This window comes from Phasianus colchicus, chromosome 1, assembly GCF_987193195.1.
Source record: "Phasianus colchicus chromosome 1, bPhaCol1.hap1.1, whole genome shotgun sequence".
Lineage (NCBI taxonomy): Eukaryota > Metazoa > Chordata > Aves > Galliformes > Phasianidae > Phasianus > Phasianus colchicus.
This window is the reverse complement of record NC_143436.1, coordinates 5,215,487-5,236,003: the sequence shown is the minus strand read 5'-3', so window position 1 is coordinate 5,236,003 and position 20,517 is coordinate 5,215,487. Positions and strand designations below refer to the sequence as shown.

The 20,517-nt window shown below is 45.3% G+C and overlaps 1 protein-coding gene and 2 long non-coding RNA genes across 4 annotated transcripts in view; 1 reads left to right on the top strand and 2 right to left on the bottom strand.

The window, feature by feature from the left end:
• LOC116232822 (store-operated calcium entry regulator STIMATE-like) overlaps positions 1–7,286 on the bottom strand; it is a 31,397-nt gene extending 24,111 nt beyond the window's left edge. The window contains exon 1 of one of the 2 annotated variants that reach the window (XM_031603380.2): positions 7,050–7,286. In XM_031603380.2, coding sequence (XP_031459240.1) covers positions 7,050–7,158 — 109 coding nt within the window. In that variant the 5' untranslated portion in view covers positions 7,159–7,286. The remainder of the gene's footprint in view (positions 1–7,049) is intronic. The other variant, XM_031611024.2, reaches the window with a different exon arrangement.
• On the top strand, positions 7,194–9,917 carry LOC149919372 (uncharacterized). The gene is made up of 3 exons (XR_016463759.1): positions 7,194–7,287; positions 8,361–8,509; positions 8,931–9,917. It is a non-coding gene; the product is annotated as an uncharacterized LOC149919372 (long non-coding RNA).
• A 5,181-nt stretch (positions 9,918–15,098) lies between these two features.
• Positions 15,099–15,956, bottom strand: LOC149919371 (uncharacterized). The gene is made up of 2 exons (XR_016463721.1): positions 15,463–15,956; positions 15,099–15,381 (listed from the first exon to the last, which is right to left on the bottom strand). It is a non-coding gene; the product is annotated as an uncharacterized LOC149919371 (long non-coding RNA).
• Between the last annotated feature and the right edge of the window lie 4,561 nt (positions 15,957–20,517).

The window sequence follows — 20,517 nt, the reverse complement described above, 5'->3', positions numbered from 1 at the left end:
TGACAAGGTAAGAGCTCAGTGAGATCCACCCTTCCTCCCTTTTCATTGTTTCCCAACTTTCGTTTTGCAGAGAAACAGAAAATGGACGTTTGTGGTGTTTTCCAGATGCAGTGCAATGGAAACAGCTTTGTCTGCTCTAGATATGTATAGTTCCTTGAAGTTATGGAACTGCAGCAGCACTGCCTTACAGCCTACTTTTGTAGTAATTAATTTCCCAATTATAATTAATACTTGCATAGCTCCAGATTCTCTTCCATTGTTCCTCACATCTTGCCCATGCAGTGGAGCAATCCCTTATGCAGCATCTTCTCAACATCCCCACTGATGATACACTGCATTCAGACAACATCAATGCAGATGTACATCTGCCTATTACCCCTCATGGAAATAATCCCCTGATTTAGGCAGAATTAGCTAGAATAGCAGCAAAACAGATCAGCAAAACAGACTCCTTAGTAAAATATCTGTAAAACCAGAGGGGGGAGCTTGTTTCCCCAGTAAAAGTCCCCTACCATGAAACAAGGAAGCTTATTGTTGTGACAGCATCACACCACCTGATTTCTGGCCTTACTGAATAGGATTCAGAGCTACTGTCTTATGGAGGAAATGCTCTTCCTCTGCCATCCTCCGCTTTATTTATAGTTAGTAGAGTCTCTCCAGTAACACATTTCAACCTATTTTGCAGGACACACCCTTTCTCAGGCTTTTTCCAAGCCCCAGACAGGAAGAAGGCAACATGCAGAGACCAAAGCTATGGAGGCTGCACTATTTTTAGTGTGAGCTCACAACTACTCAGACTGGAGACACAATGGGAGGAAGCAGCAGTCACTGTTCACAGACAGCAGCCAGCACACTGCCAGCAAGATAGAAAAGCTCAGAACACATACCCACCACCTCAACACAGAGCAGTTCTCAGTAGCAGCACTATCATTAGTTTGACAAAGGGGATGCTACAAACCTGTATTCTGTCACTTGCATGATATACGTTTGGTGCTACCTTCCCAAACACTGTTGTACCAAGACTTCAAAAATGTACACATCTTTAACTAAATAGGCTAAATACTCTATACACAACAAAGGGCAAATATACTCTGGATTATCTCTGGGTCAGCAAGACACGAGGCAACAGGGAAATAAAAAATGACACCAGCTCCTACTGAATGTATCTGGATATTGCCAGGCTGCTCTACAGCATCTTCTAGAGGAGAAAATCTTCTCTTGGCACAGAGTGCCCCAAATTGCAAGAGAAATGTGTATCAGTAGCAGGTTCAGGCACTCAAAGAAGTGGACTCTTGCAAAACCTCCAAATCCTGCACAGTGCCATGTACTGGAGCTTCTAGATCTATGCAAATAAAGGAATAATTCTGCTGTTTCCAAAGCAAAAAGACTTGAGCATCTTTCCTCTCCAGAATCCTTAGGCCATCTATTCCCACTCGTCATCCAAATCCAGTTACCCACCAGCCCACTGCAGGACAAACTTTGCAACTCTCAGAGCAACTGCCCATCACCCACCTTGCTCAGCTAGAGCATCCTACTAGCAGGGAACATGAATTGCCCAGGTAAAGGTCATGCAGTACTCAGTTTCAAGCTCCACCTCATGCTATTAGTGTACTACCCATGTCTTATTTCTACACGGATTTTTATGGCTGCCATTAGAGCATAGGTGTCCAACCTTTTGGCTTGCTTGTGCCACACTGAGTGAAGAGGAATTGCCTCAGGTCACATATAAGTATAATTAATGTATACAAGTAACAAAGCTTCTACTTTTATATTGTCATTAAAATGAAGCTGGACACATACATAAGCCTTCAAGTGCCAAGTGATCATAAACCACTTTGTGATGAAACTATTAGTCGTATGCACTTATTGAGAAGAGGCTCCATTTGACCAGGAGGTCTTGAAGACCTGGACTGGGCTCTAGCAGAAAGGTTGTTCCAACTCCATCTGGGAAAGGCAACAGAGCCTCTCTACACACAAAGCATCTCCAGATTCCAGGTCAGTGCCTTGGAATATATGTTTCAAACATGGGAATGCTTTATATCTTAAGACCAATACATGATATAATTAAGAGAACATCTAACAAATGAAGTTGCACATAGAGATTTTTTTTTCCCCCAAACATGAAGTTTGTCAATTCTCTCATAAATGCCAAAGAATAAACCAACTGGAAATTTAACAGACTCCTCCCTAAAGGCTTATCTTCTCCACCCTTTGAAATGACAAAACTTCCCTGTAAGCCTACTTACACAAAAGTTAAGAATCATCTATAATATCAATCATCCACCAGATGCAGCAGAACTCATCCAACAGTGCATAACATGCTTCACAGCCCATAGGTTACACACAACTTCTGGCAGCTCAAGCTTTGCCTGCTTGTTTCTCAGCCTACCCAACCCATTTGCTCCTTCAGCAAGCAGGAACCTCCTCAACTTTTATTCCTCCCAATCATCATTTAACATACAGTTTTCACCACTTGGTTTAGCAGCTCAGAAGGTGACTTCCAAAAGGAGGTCAATATAATCAACAACTCAAATTCAAAAGCTCCATGGAAAGCTGAGTGTTGCTTAATGAAGCACATTAAATGCCACATGGTCCTTCCAGCTTACAAAGCACAACACGCGTTTTCAAGCTCAGCCAGTTTTCACATGTACTGAAGCAGAAGGAAAGAAGTCATAGGAGTCCTGCCATATGTAGCTTCTTGCTTCACTTACAAACCTTCATGCAGACCCAGACTACCAGAGTCACAGCCCTGTGCTTCACACCTCCAGGCTGTAAATCTTTGTGGTTTTATTTTTCCCCCCACAAGAGAGAGTGGTAAAGTCCCCATTTCAGTATTATGAATCAAATCATACACAGCCATGTTTCCATGTTAAAGGAAGCAAAGTCAGCATAGCCTGTCCCACACATGGCAGTGTAGTACTCTCATGTCCTGGACAGGTTTATTAAAAAAATCAACAGAATGCAAGTCTGCACAGATCCAGTGATCTATCATTTAGGTCTCTTTCCTGACATACATACACACTTCAACCCACTTTTTTTCAAGAGATACTCAGTGTAAAAGCTGGAACACCACATAGGAAGCATGTAGGATAGTTCTGAAGCACAGAAACAGTGCAGCAACGTGAAGCATGTACAGCAACAAATGTGAGTTACAATAGGGCAGAACCATTCTGAGTTAAGTTCTATTCCTTCCACCCATCCCTCAGTATAAGGAAATTCAAATCCTTCCACATAGAGGATTGTGAGCCACTGGCACAGGCTGTCCAGAGAAGCTGTGGATGTCCCATGCCTGGAAGTGACCATGGCCAGATTGGATGAGGCCCTGGGCAGCCCAATCTGGTGGGTGACAACCCTGCCCAAGGCAGAGGGTTGGAACTAGAGGATCTTTGGGATCCCTTCCAATCCCAGCCATTCAATAATTTTACCATAGTTTCCCTCCACAGCTGAGGGCTACTGTTTGTTTTTATGGTCTAGCTGCTATTCCACAGTCCTACCTCAGGACCAGCAACTTGAGCCAAACCACAAAACACTGCTGTAGCACAAGTGTTCCTAAACCTCATTCAGGAGCTCAGAAGGCTGCTTAAAAAGCTTTAGGAAGAGAGGTAATCAGAAGAGAAATGTTCTTAAATGACTCCCCAGATCTGTTTCACTTGTGCCCCTGTTAACCTAAAAGGAAAAAACATGACTAAGATACCTATTCAAGACCTCCATCTTCTCTTTCTAAGAGATTTGGTGTCCAAGTGACAAGTTCCAGCAACCCTCACATCACGTGCAACAACTGCAAAATTCACTCAAAAGCTAAGCACTGACAACTACTTCAGATGGGATTGCTGAATTATCCACATCACAACCTCCCCAAAGACAAGTTCTTGCCCAGGAAGCTAGATTGCCAACCACAGCTGCAAGGTTCTGCTGCCTCTTTTTTTCCCAAGCATTCACATCTTAATTCTCTCAGCAAGAGCCCTTCCGGCACAAGTAGGCAGCTGGGAAGGATTACATCTGATTCTCATTTGATTACTAAATTAGAGCAAGCCCTGGACAACACTGCAGAGGAGTTTGACTACAACCTTAAAGACAGGATAGAGTAGTTTAGAGTAATTTTAAGCTCTAAGGAATACTTTCCTCACTGCTGCCATAGTGGTGATCCTAAGCATAAAGTGGTTTAGGTTGGAAGAGAGCTTAAAAGACCATCCAGTTCCAACCCCCTGCCATGGGTAGGGTCACCAGCCACCAGATCAGACTGCCCAAGATCCCATCCAACCTGTCCTTGAGCCATTTGAAGGATGAGGCACCCACAGCTTCTCTGAGTAACCCATGCTGGTGCCTGACCACCTTCTGCATAAATAATTATTTCATAATATCTAGCCCAATTTCCCTCTCTTTCCATTTAAAGTCATTCCCCATTGTGCTATCACTATCAAGCCATGCAAAAAGTTGGTCCCCCTCCTGCTCATAAGCTCCCTTCAAGCACCACAAGGCCACAGCAATGTTTCCCTAGAGCTTTCTCTTCTCCAAGCTAAACCACATTAAGCTGGGCATCATCTACCTGTGGATCCCACTAACACCACATGGAGGACCCATTTAAAACACAGAGCAGAGCAGCAGGGAGCAATCACTCCCTTCATCCTACAGTGAAACACTATTTCTTCCTCATGAACCTTTGATCTAAATGGACTTTCTAAAACCCGTTGCAACAGGCGAAATTGGCCTCAAGGAATGTAGTGGGTTGTTCTAATAAAACTTCATACTCCATGTGACAGATCCACACACAGAATCACTAAGGTTGGAGAAGACCACTAAGGCAATCTATCCCAACCACCCAGCCATCCCCACTAAACCATGTCCCTCAGTGCCACAGCTCCATGCTTATTGCACACCTCCAGGGATGGTGACTCCACCACTTCCCTGGGCAGCCCGTCTGAATGTATTACCACTCTTTCTGAGATTTGCATATTCTTTTTCAGGCTTCCTATAGCCCCAAGCAAAAGAAACCCGAAGTCACAAATACTCTTCTTATAACAAAATAAAAATATCCATACTGCTGTAGACCATGCTCTTGTGAGCACATTCCATGGCCAAGCACCTGCAAAGCCTTGTTCAACATCACATCAGCATTAATCCGATTTCCCCTACATACATAATTTGCAAACCAGCACTATCCAGGTACTGCAGCCTTTCCTTCCCCAGAAGGCTGCCAGCTGAATGGGCCACTCCCAAAGGAAGCCTTAGAGCCTGTTATATCCTAACAAAGTCTTTGGTAAACCAATTACAGCTACAATGGGCTAAAAAGGCTGCACACAGACGGCCCTAACAGAAAACCTAAGAGTATGCAAAGGGGGGTGTAGGTAAGGAACACCTGATGGAAATAAGGGGCAGCCAGGGGATGATCTACCATTAGGAGTCTAGGGCTGGAAACCTGTTCATATCTAGGGGCTCAGCTTCAGCCATTGAGCACATTCACAAGGAAACCACTCAAGAAGAGCTTTTGGATTTTTTCCTAATTAACCAAGAGGATACTCAGCTGCTCTTCATATCCTTGGACACGAGCATCCTCATCCTCCAGCTGAGGTCCCTGCGTTTGTTCAGCCTACAGCTCCTCACAGGGAGCAGAGGGGCAGCACTGGGCTCTGCTCCGTGTGACAGCAACAGGGCCCAGGGGAACAGTATGGAGCTGTGCCAGGGGAGGGGCAGGGGGTGTTAGGGAAAAGGTCTGCACCACAGGGCGGTGGGCACAGAACAGACTGCCCAGGGCAGTGGGCACGGCACTGAGCTGCCTGTGTGGTCCTATGTGGAGCCAGGAGTTGGACTTGATGGGTCCCTTCCAACTCAGGAAGTTCTGCAAGATTGTATTAGCTCTTGCATCAGGGGGAGAACAACATTCTTACCTACTTGGTAGCAAATCATTGAGCCCATGCTTTCATTTGTGGGAGTATTTTGATAATTAATACCCTTTATTTCACAAAGTATCCCCTGTGGTTTATGGGTCAATTAACACATAGCCTCCCCCACTACAGGAACAGAAAGAAAAAAAAAAACACAACAGAAACAACAAAGTAGGCTGTTCTTACTGTTAATGTTCTGTGAAATACAGGCCGTGAAGTGTTGCAATGTCATTACTCCCACTGGAAAAAGCTATCAGCTGCCACAGGAAGAACTTGTTGCAGCTTTCACAGGCTGACTGGCATTAAACACTGGAGTCCAGGCAGTACAGAGATTCAGGACCTGTGGCTTCTCAACTCAACTGGAAGCTTTAATTACTACCACGGCAGGTTTTTATAAGAAGGAGAACAGATTGCGGCTTCTGTTAGATCACTTAACCCCAAAGAGAAGCATCCACGGTGTTCCAAACACAGCACAGCTGGGGCACAGCAGCAATGTCTCAGGTCTCCCACCATCCCTTCCCAGCAAACAGCACTCAACCCAAAAGACTTCACGTTTTAAGGGAAAGTTAAGCAAAACAACATCACAATGCAATTAGAGGAGCTGTTATTCTAACCAAGCAGCGCCGTACCTGATGCCCATCCTATTTTTTGTCACATTCTCCCTGCTTACACCGTTGGCTTCCACCCTTCATTAAAATTTTCTAAGCCACTGAGCTCGCACATCAGAGCCGCGACTCCGCGGTGCCTCATTACCATCAGATAAAGGCTCGGAACAACAGTTTTACGAGAGAGCATCTGGCGCCCTAACTGCCGGCTGCGAGCTGCTGCCATCCCTTCTCCAACCCCACAGGTCCGGAGAAAAAAAATTCACCAATTAAAAGCGACGCGAAGCTCCGAGCAGAGCCGACAAACGGGTTGATACCCAACTAGAAGGGTTATCTGGCAGAATAGTTTGGGTTGTTAAGGAATACCTGCTTTCAACCCCCTAGCCGCAGCCTAACGGTAAGTTGCACGAAACCCCGTGCAGCCTGGCCCCGAGCACCACCAGGGACGGAGCATCCACAACTTCTCCGGGTAGCCCGTGCCGGTGCCTCGCCACTCTCCAAGCAGAGAGCTTCCCCCGAAACCTCGCCCTAATATCAGCGCCGGAGCTACGGAGGTACTCACACATCAGCGTGCAGAAGGCGCACAGTGCCAGCAGTGCCTGTAGCAGCACTCCGAAGCGGCCCAGCAGCGCTCCGCTGCCGCAGCCTTGAGTCGGACGGGACGCAGCCATGTCCGGGCGGAGCGCAGCACAGCGCAGCGAGGAATGGAACACGGCCGCCCCGCTGCCTACAAAGCCGGCTCCGCGCCCCCGCCCCTCTGCCGGCGACCGCACCCGGGGGTGGGGTGGGGAGGGGCATGGGTGAGTGTGGGAATGGGCGTGGTGATGGGCATAAGGATGGAGATGGGCATAGGGATTGGTATTGGAATAGTAATGAGTGTGAATGTGGGTGTGGATTTAGGAATGGATTTAAGGTTGGGAATGGGAAGGGCTTGAGGGATGTCCAGTAGAGGTGGGGGTGGAGGGGATTTGATGGTGGTTGGGGTGCTGGGATAGAAAATTGACATGAGTGTCTTGGCAGAATCTGGAGTGCTGGGTTGGGGAAGGTGGGTAGATGTCCCAGTGGGGGTTGAGGTATCAGATATTGGGGGTTCCACTAGGGCTTGGGATGCCAGGATGAGGAATCTGGATTGGGGTCCTTGGGGGGCTTAGGGTGCTGGGATGGAGAGAGTAATTGGGCATCCCAGTGAGAACTGTGGTGCTGGGTTGTGGGAGTCCTGGCTGCGTTTAGGGTACTGGCATGGGGAGTGTGGACTTGGGTCCCGTTGAGGTCTGGAGTGCCAGATTGAGGGGTTCTTGGTGGGGTTTAAGAGACTAAGATGGGGTGAGTTGTTTGGGGAATGCTGTTAGGGATCAGGGTGCCAGGCTGGAGGAGGTCCTGGTAGGGTTTGGGATGCCAGGACAGGGAATGGTACAGGTATTCCTTTGAGGACTGAGGCTGGAGGGTCCCAGTGAAGTTTGTGGTGCAGTAATGAGGAGTTTGGGCTGTGGTCCCAGTGGAGTTTGGGGTGCTGAGCTGGGGTGTTCTGTTGAGGATGGGGAGTGCCAAACTGGGGACATCCCAAGAGGGCTTGGTGTGCTGAGATGAGGAGAGTGAATGGGGGTCCTAATGGGTTTGGAGACACAGGGATCGAAAGGACATGGAGCATCCTTGAGGCTTTTTGGGTGCCAAGTCAGGGAGGAAGGTGGGGATCCCAGGAGGAATCAGGGGGGATTCTGTCTGTGACAGGATAATCTGATACACTGCAGGGTTTACTCATGGGGTCAATATCTTAAAGTGCTGCCTCAAATTTGCTACTCTGCCTAATACCATTCCCCTCCCCCTCTACAGCCTCTTCCCCAGAGGGCAGGTTTCATTTTCTATTTCTTTTCAGTACACTTATCTTCAGAGAGAAGTGAGGTCACGCGGCTGAGTTTTCCTCCTTGACTTCAAGACACAGGAACTTGCATTCAGCTACAAAACCAAGCGAACTGCAAATCTCATCATATCATATGACTCCAAGCAATAGCCTTAAAATCAATGGTAAACATTACAAGGCACTAAAGAAAATCATGGGAACTGTTCCTCATCTGAGTCCATACATCCCCTGGTACCAACGTGATGAAATAGCCCCTGCCAGAAATAGTCCCTCCTTTTTTCTAGGGTGAACCAAATTGCGGACTGGCAGATGCTCAAGTCACCAGCTTGAATCACGATTTAATCATGAGTTCAGTCAGCAAGCTGGAAGTTAGTTCTTGCTAAGTCATTTTCAGCTGATTTCATGTGTGCAACATAGTTTCATAAAAATCTGTGTCTTGCAATCAGTTGCCTTTATATTAAATTCTAAATGAAATATTAAAGTTGATATTATTACATACACCTTGCTAGCATCTATAAAGCAATGCGTATCTTAACACAGATTTACTTTGGCTCTAACATTTTACTTTTTCTTAAAATTCCTCAGCTGCTTTTGAAGAACCATTTCCAAGAACTGGTTGGTGGATGACAGTTTTTCACCTGGGAACTGCCTCAGGCTCTTTTTGCCCAAGTATTGCACAGCAATCGGAGAACACACACACAAGACATTTGAACTAGATGGATATTTCTTAAAAATTCATTTTCTATGGATATCGTGCAAATTATTCATCAAAGACAGTATTCGGGATGCATCAGCAGACTGTGTGTATGTGTAAGAAGGAAGGTTTTCCCAAGGCTCCCTCTCAGCAGTTGTGCATTCTGCACTCCTGCCAGCCAGTAGTGGTGGTTTCTCGTTGCTGCTCCACTCAGCAATGGAAAGTTATCTGAAGCCTTATTTTCAAATGCTGAAACTTTTACAAGAGAGCCCAGTATGTGTGAAAACACACAGGCTATAAAAGGGATAAAGAGAAAAATCCTGATTTCACTCCTTCCTGTCCCTCATTGCAGAGTTAGCAATCCCTTAGTGGTTATTTTTACTCAACACTTCACTGTGAAACCATAGCCTTGGCTTACCAAAAGCATGATTTGCACTTCAAAATACTTGGATTTTTGAAACCTGTGCAAATAGCCCTTATGGCTTGGCTGTGTTGGTGGTAGAGTCTGTGGGCACTGGTTCCTTAATTCTGTTATATTATTTTGGCAACTAAGATGTCCCACAGCTGTCTCCACACCTTTTGTCCCCCAAGGATTTCTATCTCTCTGCAGAGGCAAAGAGGTGCAGGATCCCATTTAAATCTGGAGGGGAGAGGAAAGGAGAGGAGTGGGAGAGGGAGAGAGAGAGAGGGAGGGAGAGGGAGAAGGAGAAGGAGAGAGAGAGGGAGAAGGAGGGAGAGAGGGAGAAGATCCTTCATTTTTCCCAAAGCCTTGGTTGGATAAAAGTCTGGAGAGGTCTGTCTTTGTGATCTCACAGAAATATGGATGAAAATTGTTAATGCTACTTGCAAAAATAGCAAAGTGAGAAAAAGGAAACCGAGTAAGCAAATACCCAAGAATTCCTCTAATAACTAGAAATTTTAAAAAAGTAATTAAAACAAAGAAAATAAAGACTCGTGAAAATTTAATTTAACTATTAGATGATGGTTGTATAGTTACAAGCAAAAAAGCCAAGACATTCCAGTAGTTTCAGGTAGTAAGGGATGCAAAAAGCAATGCTGGCAATTTTGTACATGTGAAAGGAAGGATGGAGTAAATCTCTGAATTCTCAGAGAGAAAAAAAACAAATACTGGAAAACACAGAAAATACTGTATTTTTTCTCTTTAAAGAAGGATTAGCCAGGTCGCACTGGCAAGTAAAATTGGTTTATAAAGAGCAGAGCAGAGACAGAACAGGACAAGAATGTGTCAAAAGATGAGACGAGGTAAATCTGAGGTATGCCAGAGCCTGAAGAAACCTGTGCAAGAGGAGCTATGAAGTGAAGCCAGGGCAGCTGACCTAAACCCACCAAAGAGGTATTCCATACTGTACAGAGTTATGATCGGCAATAAAAAATAGTGAAGAGGAAGAAGGGGGTCTATTGTAATAAAAATGTTTATTCCTCTAAACAGTTGTTACTTGCATTGAAACCTTGTTCTTCAAGATACAGCAGCCCATCAGAGTGAAAACACCACAGCAGGGAAGAACATTGCCTTGCTCAATGAAAACCAACCTTGACCAAGGAAATGACAATTGGAATATCAAAGAGATGCTGGTATAGGCTGTCCAGAGAAGTTTCCCCTGGAAGTGTTCAAAGCCAGGTTGGATGGGGCCCTGGGCAGCCTGCACTGGTGTGTAATCTAGTGGTTGGCAACTCTACTCATGGCAGGGGGGTTGGAACTAGATAATCTTTGAAGTCCCTTCCAACCCAAACCATTCTATGATTCTGTCAGGGCATCTTCCATGCCATTTCTATGCTACATGAGCATAACATGTGGACTGAACACATCTACACCCACAGCAATGATGAGCAGCATCAACAAAAGGAGAACTTAGCAGCATGGATCAGTTAAGTGTTCTGGACTGTCAGATTTGAAAATGCATAAAATAAATGCATGGTGTTGAAGTAAATTAAGGTCTTTATTGTTGTTGTTGTTATTATTTTCTGTTTCTCGGTGATCCTGCTCTATTTTATCCTACGGATACTGAGAACCCATGCATTTTCTTCTTGACTTTGAGTTCTTACCATCTATCATCTCCTGAAAAAGGCTCTCCATATTCCTTGAAGACAATGTGTTGGGTTTTGAAAAAGCAAGTAAACTCTTTTGTTACAAAAAAAAGGGGTGTCTTGGAGCACTAGGAATTTTCCAGCCCATTGCAATGCCTAGTGGCAAATGTCACCTTGTCTCATGCACAGCTGGCCAAAATGCTCAGTGTGCAACGTGGCACTGGCTAACATGCTGCAGTCTTCACTGTGTTTGGGCTCTAATTCCCAAACACTTCAGGGCAAGGCTGTGTGTTGCAGGGCTTCCTCATTTCAAGGGCACGGAGCTCTGGGGAGCTGCTGGCTCAGGATCAGGTGGGATACTTGGTTCTGGGCCAAGGGCTCCATCTGATTTGCATCTGCTTCTCCTTGCACTGAGCTGAGAAGGAAATTTGAGTGCAGGAAACAGTGTTCGTTTCCATGTCCCATGCCTCTTTTATTTACTTTTTTTTTTCTTTTTTTTTAGGTCTGTAACATTTTTGAAAAGTTGCCATGGCCTTGGGTGCCTTTACAGCAGTGCTGTACAATCGCTGGTTGAAAAAGCCAAGCTTTGCTTTGTAGCAGCTGCTGTTGGGTGGGATCCGTCTCACTTATCTTTAGCTGAGATGTCTTTTGTCTCCTGTTATAGTCAGTGGAGGAAAACAGCCTCTTGGAGGACACATTCTTCTGATCCATTCTGGTCAGCTCTGAGATGAAGTGGGTCCTCTCTGTCTCAAGCTGTAGGTGTCCCTGTTCATTGCAGGGGAACTGGACCAAATGAAGATCAACTAGTCAAATTCCTCTGCAATGAACAAGGACATCCATGTGAACAGAGACTTACATAGATCCTTTCAAACTCAAACGATTCTATGATTTTATGATTCTAGGATGACAAGCAATTCAGTGGCAGTCCTGTGCGTCAGAAAAGTCATGTGAACATATTTGCTAATTTTTACAACAATACAACATTGTTTTTTTTCCATTCACTTGCTCCTTAAGGTGTTTTGTATCCCCAAGTCCCCAGTGTAATGCAAAGGATAAGAAATGTCTGCAGACAGTTACTGTGACATGAGTGGGAGGAGGATGCAGAGATCTGCCCTTTTCAGGATGACACGTACATTTTTATTTTGAATTTATTTCTCATCTGATAGAGGAATTGTTTCTGAAAACAAGGGCCCTTGAGAAAATTTTCTTTAACTGATACTTCAAACAGGTTTTATTCATACTGCCATCAGAATGGATCTCTGCTGATTAAAGAGTAACTCATCCTTATTCTTGCCACATTATCCCTTTTTTTTTTTTCTCTTTTTAATTGTTTTTAAAAGATCTGACGTATTTAGCATTCACTTCTAGGTTATGTTCATAAGCAAGTGGCCAGCATCAATTTTAATAACGACCAAGACTTTGTATTGCTTTATACTCTGAGGATATATAATTCTATATTTTCAGTAAGCACCTTAGCTACATTATCATGAGATGTTCAGTTTCCAGCTCTGAATGAATGGGAACAACTTCATACCTTACAGGGCCTGTGCTATTATTTGCATGCCGTGTTTGGCTTGGGGCTGGGGCTCTCAGACAGTGTTTGCTCAGCTCATATCTGGCCATGTGAGCCAGTGAGGCAGGCAGCTAAGGCTTCCAGGCTGTGTGGATATGCAGGAAGAGGCATGTCTCAGCCTCCCTTCGAACACCTCAGCTGTGCAAATCAGTCCATTAGTGGATATCTCCTTCATCCTGCAAGGCCATTCCTCCTTCTGTGGTAGGAGGCAAATGTAAAGGAACCTCCTATAGGTCCCACTATCACTACAGAAATGGTCATCCTACATCAGGATAGACCCTCTTTACATCACCCTACATCCCTACAGGGATGATGGTTATACATCACCCTAGATTCCTGCAGTGCCTACAGACTTCACTGATGACAAAGCAGCTCGTCTTTACCAGTGCAAGAAATTAGAGGCCAGACCCTGCTCCTTAGTCCTGCAAAGAGCTCAACAGCTGAGAAATCACTTTCCTACTCTGTTGGTAGGGTAAAAACTCCATCCCGAACCAATCAGTTCACATACTGTTTGTAGAACTCCACCTTGACTGGAGAATGATTTGATTATTAAGAGTGGACAGAAACTCCTGTTTTAGTGACCGGCTTTGCTACAGTCTTGGTACATTATTTTGGGAGTTCTGCAAGTAATTCATAGAATCATAGAATCATTAAGATTGGAAAAGTCTGCTAAGATCATTTAGTCCCACCATCAACCCATCACCACCATGCCCACTGAACAATGTCCCTAAATTACCAACATGATGGGGTGCACCTTTAATTCAGACCATTTTGCTGATTATGTGTATAGAAAAACTTCTAAAACCCAGTGCAACTGATGAAGGTGGTGAACTGCAAGGAGGCTGGGATTTTTTGAATTGACTTTACCACTGAAATGAGAGGGGACAGCCAAAGATTACTCATTGGAGTACAAATGCCTACATGAGCATAGCCAGAGGCAGTGCTTTGGATTTCCTGAGAGTGTTCCTTTCAGTAGGATACTGGCAACACTGCAGCACATGGGGTTGGACTCGATGATCTCTGGAGGTCCCTTCCAACCCCTACGATTCTGTGACATACAAAACTCTATGAGTGTGACTGCTGGGACAACAGGAGAAGGCAATGGGGAAATTCAAGGAATATAGCTAGAAGAAACAAAGGAGTTATCCTTTAAGGAAGCAACAAGATCAGCTGCCCAGATGAAGTGCCTCTACACAAATGCATGCAACGTGGGAAACAAACAGGAGGAACTAGAAGCTACTGTGCTGCTTGAAAACTATGGTTTAGTTGTCATCACCAAAACCTTTTGGGATGATTCCCACAACTGGATTGTGGCTATCAATGGCTACAAGATGTTCAGAAGGAACAGGCAAGGAAGGAGGGGTGGAGGTGTTCCTATCTACATCAGAAAAGGAATAAAATGTGAAGTTATCCCTAAAGAACAGTCATGAGCAAATCAAGAGCCAATGGGTGACAATTAGAGACTGAGGCAGCAAAGGGAACCTTGTGATTGGTGTCTACTACAGGCCACCAGATCAGTGAGACCCTGTCAGTGAGGCTTTCTCCCTCCAGCTACGTGAGATTTTGGGATTGCAAGTGCTCATCCTGCTGGGGGACTTTGTATCATAGAATCATAGAAAGCTTGGGTTGGAAGGGACCTCAGGGGTCATCAAGCTCCAATCCCTCTGCTGCAGGCAAGGCTGCCAACCTCCATATCTAATGCTGGATTTCAACCACCGTCTGCTGGAAAAGTAGCACAGTGAGCTGGAGGCAATCCAGGAGGCTCCTGGAATATGTTGAGGATAACTTCCTGAGTCAAGTAATTGACAGCCCCACCAAAGGGAAATGCAATACTGGACCTGTTGCTCACCAATGCAAATGAACTGATTGGTGATACCAAGACTGGAGGCTGCCTGGGCTGTAGTGATCATGCTATGGTTGAGTTCATGCTCCAGAGGGACATGAGACAGGTGAAGAGTAAAATTAAGAAGCTAAACTTTAGGAAAGCTACCTTCCAGCTCTTCAGGGAGTTAGTCAACAAAATGCCCTGGGACTGTTCTCATGGGCAAGGGTGCAGAGCAGGGCTGGTAGATCTTTCAGGGGGGTTTCTTCAGGGCGCAAGAGCTCTCCATCCCCAGGTGAAGCAAGTCAGGAAAAGAATGCAAGAGACCAGCATGGCTGAACTGGGACCTGCTGGGCAAACTGAAGAGCAAGGAGAAAATGCACAGACAGTGGAAACAGGGACAGGTACTGTAGAAAGACTGTAAGGAAGCTGCTAGGCTGTGTAGGGATGGGGTCAGGCCAAGGCTCAACTTGAACTGAACTTGGCTAGGGATGCCAAAAAGAACAAGAAAGGCTTCTACAGGTACCTCAACCAGAAAAGGAAAGTCCAGAAGGCTGTACCCTCCCCTAGTGAGTAACACAAGCAGGCTTGTAACAACAGACAAGGAAAAGGCTGAGGTATAATTTCATTTATTTATTTATTTTTTACTATAGTCTTCCCTGATAACTTCTCACCACACAGCCCCCAAACATTTTGTTTGGTAGGAGGAGATCGGGGAAGCAAGGTCCCTCCCACTGTAAGTGAAGATCAGGTTCACGACCACCTGAGAAGCCTGAAAATCCGCAAGTCTACAGGTCCTGATGAGATGCATCTCAGAGTCCTGAGGGAATTGGCTGATGCAGTTGCCAAGTCACTCTCTGATATTTGAAAAGTTGTGGCAATCAGGTGAAGTCACTGGTGACTGGAAAAAAGGAAACATCATATCCATTTTTAAAAAGAATAAAAAGGAAGATCCCAGGAACTACTGATCTGTCAGTCTCACCTCTGTGCCAGGGAAGATCATGGAACAGATCCTCCTGGAAGCAATGCTAAGGCAGGGAGGTGATACAGGAGAACAGATTGGCTTCACCAAGGGCAAATCCTGCTTGAATCACAGAATCACAGAATTGCCAGGGTTGGAAGGGACCTCAAGGATCATGAATCTCCAACCCCCCTGCCACGTGCAGGGCCACCAACCATTCCACCTAATGCTAGACCAGACTGCCCAGGGCCCCATCCAATCTGGCCTTGAACACCTCCAGGGACGGGGCATCCACAACCTCCCTGGGCAGCCTGTTCCAGTACCTCACCACTCTCTCCGTAAAGAATTTCCCCCTGATGTCCAACCTAAATCTCCCTTCCCTCAGCTTAAAACCATTTCCCCTTGTCCTGCTGTCACTCACCCTTTCAAAGAGTTGATTCCCCTCCTGTTTGTAGGCTCCCTTTAGGTACTGAAAGGCTGCAGTGAGGTCACCCTGCAGCCTTCTTTCCTCCAGGCTGAACAAGCCCAGCTTCCTCAGCCTGTCTTCGTAGGGGAGGTGCTCCAGCCCTCTGATCATCTTTGCAGCCCTCTTCTGAACCCTCTCCAACAGCTCCCTGTCTTTCTTGTACTGGGGGCTCCAGACCTGGACGCAGTATTCCATATGGGGCCTCACAAGAGCAGAGTAGAGGGGAACAATCACCTCTCTGTCCCTGCTGGCCACCCCTCTTCTGATGGAGCCCAGGATCCCATTTGCCTTCCGAGCCGCAAGGGCACACTGCTGGCTCATGTTAAGTTTTTCGTCTACCAAGACCCCCAGGTCCTTCTCCACGGGGCTGCTCTCAAGGACCTCTCCTTCCAGTCTGTAGGGATGCTTGGGATTCCTCCGGCCCAAGTGCAAAACTCTGCACTTTGCCATGTTGAACCTCATCAGGTTCACCCGGGCCCACCTTTCTAGCCTCTCGAGGTCCCTCTGAATGGCATCCCGTCCTTCAACTGTGTCAACCACACCACTCAGCTTGGTGTCGTCAGCAAACTTGCTGAGGGTGCACTCAATTCCGTCATCAATGTCATTGATAAAGATGTTAAAGAGCACCGGTCCCAAGACAGATCCCTGGGGGACGCCGCTCGTTACCAGCCTCCACCTGGACATAGAGCCATTGATGACCACCCTCTGTCTGCGGCCTTTCAACCAGTTTCTTATCCATCGAGTGGTCCACCCATCAAATCCACATCCCTCCAGTTTGGAGAGAAGGATGTGGTGGGGGACCATGTCAAAGGCCTTGCTCAAGTCCAGGTAAATGGACCTAGTCCAGGTGATGGACCTAGTGGCCTTCTATGATGGTGTCACTGCATCAGTGGACAAAGGAAGAGTCACTGATGTCATCTATATGGACTTCAATAAGAGCTTTGACACGTGTCCCTCCTCTGAACATGCTCCAACAGGTCCACATTTCTCCTGTACTGAGGCCTCCACATCTGGATGCAGTACTCCAAGTGAGGTCATACCAGCACAAAGAAGTGGACTAAAGACTCCAAATTTGCTTTTTAGAGAAATCTCTTCCTTGAAAATGAAACTTTCTTCTTAGGCAGTAAAAGAAAAGTTAAAGTACAAGTTCAGCTTACTCTCTGTACCTTCTGGCATAGGGCTGAACTTTGGGAGCACATAATGTGCAGATTTGTGGCTTGGACACATACTGTCTAAGAACAGGATGGCTATATCCAACTGCCTTCAGACTCAAGAGAAGATTTGAATTTTTGGCCATTGTGGCCTGGGCAGAATGCCCAAGATCTGAATTGAAACAGTGGATTTAGCTTTGCAACAAGATGCCTTTTCCAGGAATTATGCTGATTAAGAGGTGCTTGCTGATGTTTCTTATACCTTTCCCTTTGGGAATATCAGAGTCCTGACCAGACAAAAAAAGGGATGAAGAAAAAAAGAATCAAATACTATTTTCTTGCTTTACAGTTCTTCTGTCTCCCTGACAGCTCTGAGATTTCCCCAGAGGAAAGGAAGTCTTTTTCTATTCATGACAGTGATTTTGGGTGAGCCCTTTCAGATTTTGTGCTGGATGTGAGAGCCTGATTTCTGTGTAACTATGAGAAAAAGATCAATTAGTAAATGGGGACTTAACCAACTGACAAAATGTTAAATATTCACAAAATTAATGTAGCATGAACCAGAGAGAGCCTTAATTATTTTTTTCCCTGAGTTCTATAGCTCACTGAGAGGGTCTTGAAATAAAATGCTAATTTGCCAAAACCTGGCAAATATGCACCTTTCTTCAATTAGCACTTGAAAACCACACATTCCTTCACAAGCCATCCTTGATGTTTTATAAATGTTATCATTAAGACATTGTTTCTACTTCCTTTAATGAATTTTTTACAGCTTCAGTAAAGATTTTATTTCACTTCAGGTTGCAGACTCTCATCCTAAGAAGAGACCTCAGTTACCTCTCATAGGTATTTCTAAAACAACAAATGCTACCTAACTTTAAGCTAATAGCCTGCAAGAAGGCTCCATCTGTATTTACAGTGCAATCTTAGCTGCAGAAGTATGGGTTAGGAGCATGATATAAGTGCACATACACAGCAAATCTTTCAGAAGAAGACTTGATTCCCTGGCTGTGTTTCACCCTTTGGATTAGTTAGGGTGCTTTCTTCCAGAAAAACAATTGAGTGTGCAGGAAGTGAGGTGGTCATGGTCTTGGGACTGAAAATCATAGAATCATATAATCATTAAGGTTGGAAAATACCACTAAGGTCATCTAGTCCAACCGTCCACCCATGCATATGACTTCTCTAGACCATGTCCCTCAGTGTCCCATCTATCCTTTTCTTGAAAACCTCCAGGGATGGTGACTCCACCACATCCCTGGGCAGTCTGTTCCAGGCTAATGCAATAAACACTGCAACTTAGGAATCAGGAAGAAGTCTGACTTCAGCCTGGAAACATCCATGAAATCTACTCCATGCTAACTTCCAGGGTTTATTCCCATGGATTGCTAAAAAGCCATCAATTCTCTGAGAAGTTGTGTTTGTTACACCCTTCCCCCATCTCTGATGAGAAACATGCATTCACATTCTTGAGGGTAAAAATTACATGTGGAGACAAACACATTCTTGGTAGCCATAAGAGAAGCACAAAGAAGTCCATAATGGTCATATTAGAAGTGCAGTGAGTAGGAGGAACAAATACAATAAGAGTTGTGTTATGTTTCTTAGAATTTTTATGAGTCCCAAACCAATAAAACAACATCCAATATCCAACAAATGAACTCTACTTCTGTACACTAGAAGACAAATGCTGCACAAGATAGAAGAATGGGTTCACCCATGTCATGGTTTTACGATTTCTGTTATCAGTATTCCACATCATGATATCATGTAGTGCACTGGGAGTTAAAGAGTTAACACCCGAGTTCCATGGATTGTCACCTGTCTCAGGGTACTTTTCACAGAAAAGAACTACATCTCCCAGAAGACTTCACTGGTTCATTTCCATTTTTTGTTCGGAGGGAAAGATAAAACTGCTTGGGAGTCACAAGACTCCTCTTTTTCTGCATGTTTCCTGCGGTGTGCACTCCTTAGCCATCTTGCTTTCAGCATTAGAGTAAGGCCTTTGGTTTTGGACACTCTCTGTCTCATTTATTTATTAGTTTCAATTCCAATCATATTGTACTGTATTGAGTTATCTCACGTTCCACTATCATATTTAGTAAAATAGCTTTTCTCCCTTAGCTCATTGCTGCTGTTTTGTTTTTAGGACCATCTTGCTACCCTTCCACTTTCCCCCTTCTCCTTAATCTTGGGATGTGGGACCTTGGATCTCACCGCACAATTTAGTCATGGAATCAGGTTGAGCCAGGCCAGAACTGTGACAGCCCAACACATCTCCTAGAGTAATGAGTGCTGCAATCTCAGCTAGATATTTGGGTTCAGTCCCTGTTTAGTGACTTTCTCTGTACAAGAAGCAAAAGTCATAAGGAAAATATCAATAAGGGAATTACTAATTTTCCCTGTGACAGGAAACCTGAAATCTAGTGGCAGAGATTCTAGGTAGCAGAGTAAGTTGCACTAAAATATACAATTACCTGTTGCTATTTTTCATTCACACATTCATGATGATATGCCATAGTGCTGGTGCCTGACCACCTTCTGCATAAATAATTATTTCATAATATCTAGCCCAATTTCCCTCTCTTTCCATTTAAAGTCATTCCCCATTGTGCTATCACTATCAAGCCATGCAAAAAGTTGGTCCCCCTCCTGCTCATAAGCTCCCTTCAAGCACCACAAGGCCACAGCAATGTTTCCCTAGAGCTTTCTCTTCTCCAAGCTAAACCACATTAAGCTGGGCATCATCTACCTGTGGATCCCACTAACACCACATGGAGGACCCATTTAAAACACAGAGCAGAGCAGCAGGGAGCAATCACTCCCTTCATCCTACAGTGAAACACTATTTCTTCCTCGTGAACCTTTATCTAAATGGACTTTCTAAAACCCGTTGCAACAGTCGAAATTGGCCTCAAGGAATGTAGTGGGTTGTTCTAATAAAACTTCATACTCCATGTGACAGATCCACACACAGAATCACTGAGGTTGGAGAAGACCGCTAAGGCAATCCATTCCAATCACCCACCCTATACCTATCAAACCACATAGAAAGTCACCCACCACACTCACTAGATACCAAATATACTGTTGACTTGCAAATGTTTACTAGACTCTCTAGAAACTGAAACTGGACTCAGGCAAGAAATGCTAATGTGGCTCCAGGGCTGCAGCCTTGGCCAAGGGACAGCTCTGCTTCTGGCTCTGGCCGGGGGAGCAGTGCCAGCAGGTTGAGGGTGGCCATCCTTCCTCACTGCTGCATGGCAGCACTGAAAACTCAGTCTGCGATGCCTGCCAGAACTGCCCTCTTGCCTGGGGGCCCACGCCCACACCTCCTGTGAGGTGGTGACCGTGATGTCACAGTGGGTGTCACAGAGCAGCCATTGTGACGCGTGAAGCTTGGAGCAGAGCAAAGGCTGCCGGGCTCAGGCCAAGCACCAGTGCGGCCTGGTGAGGCGT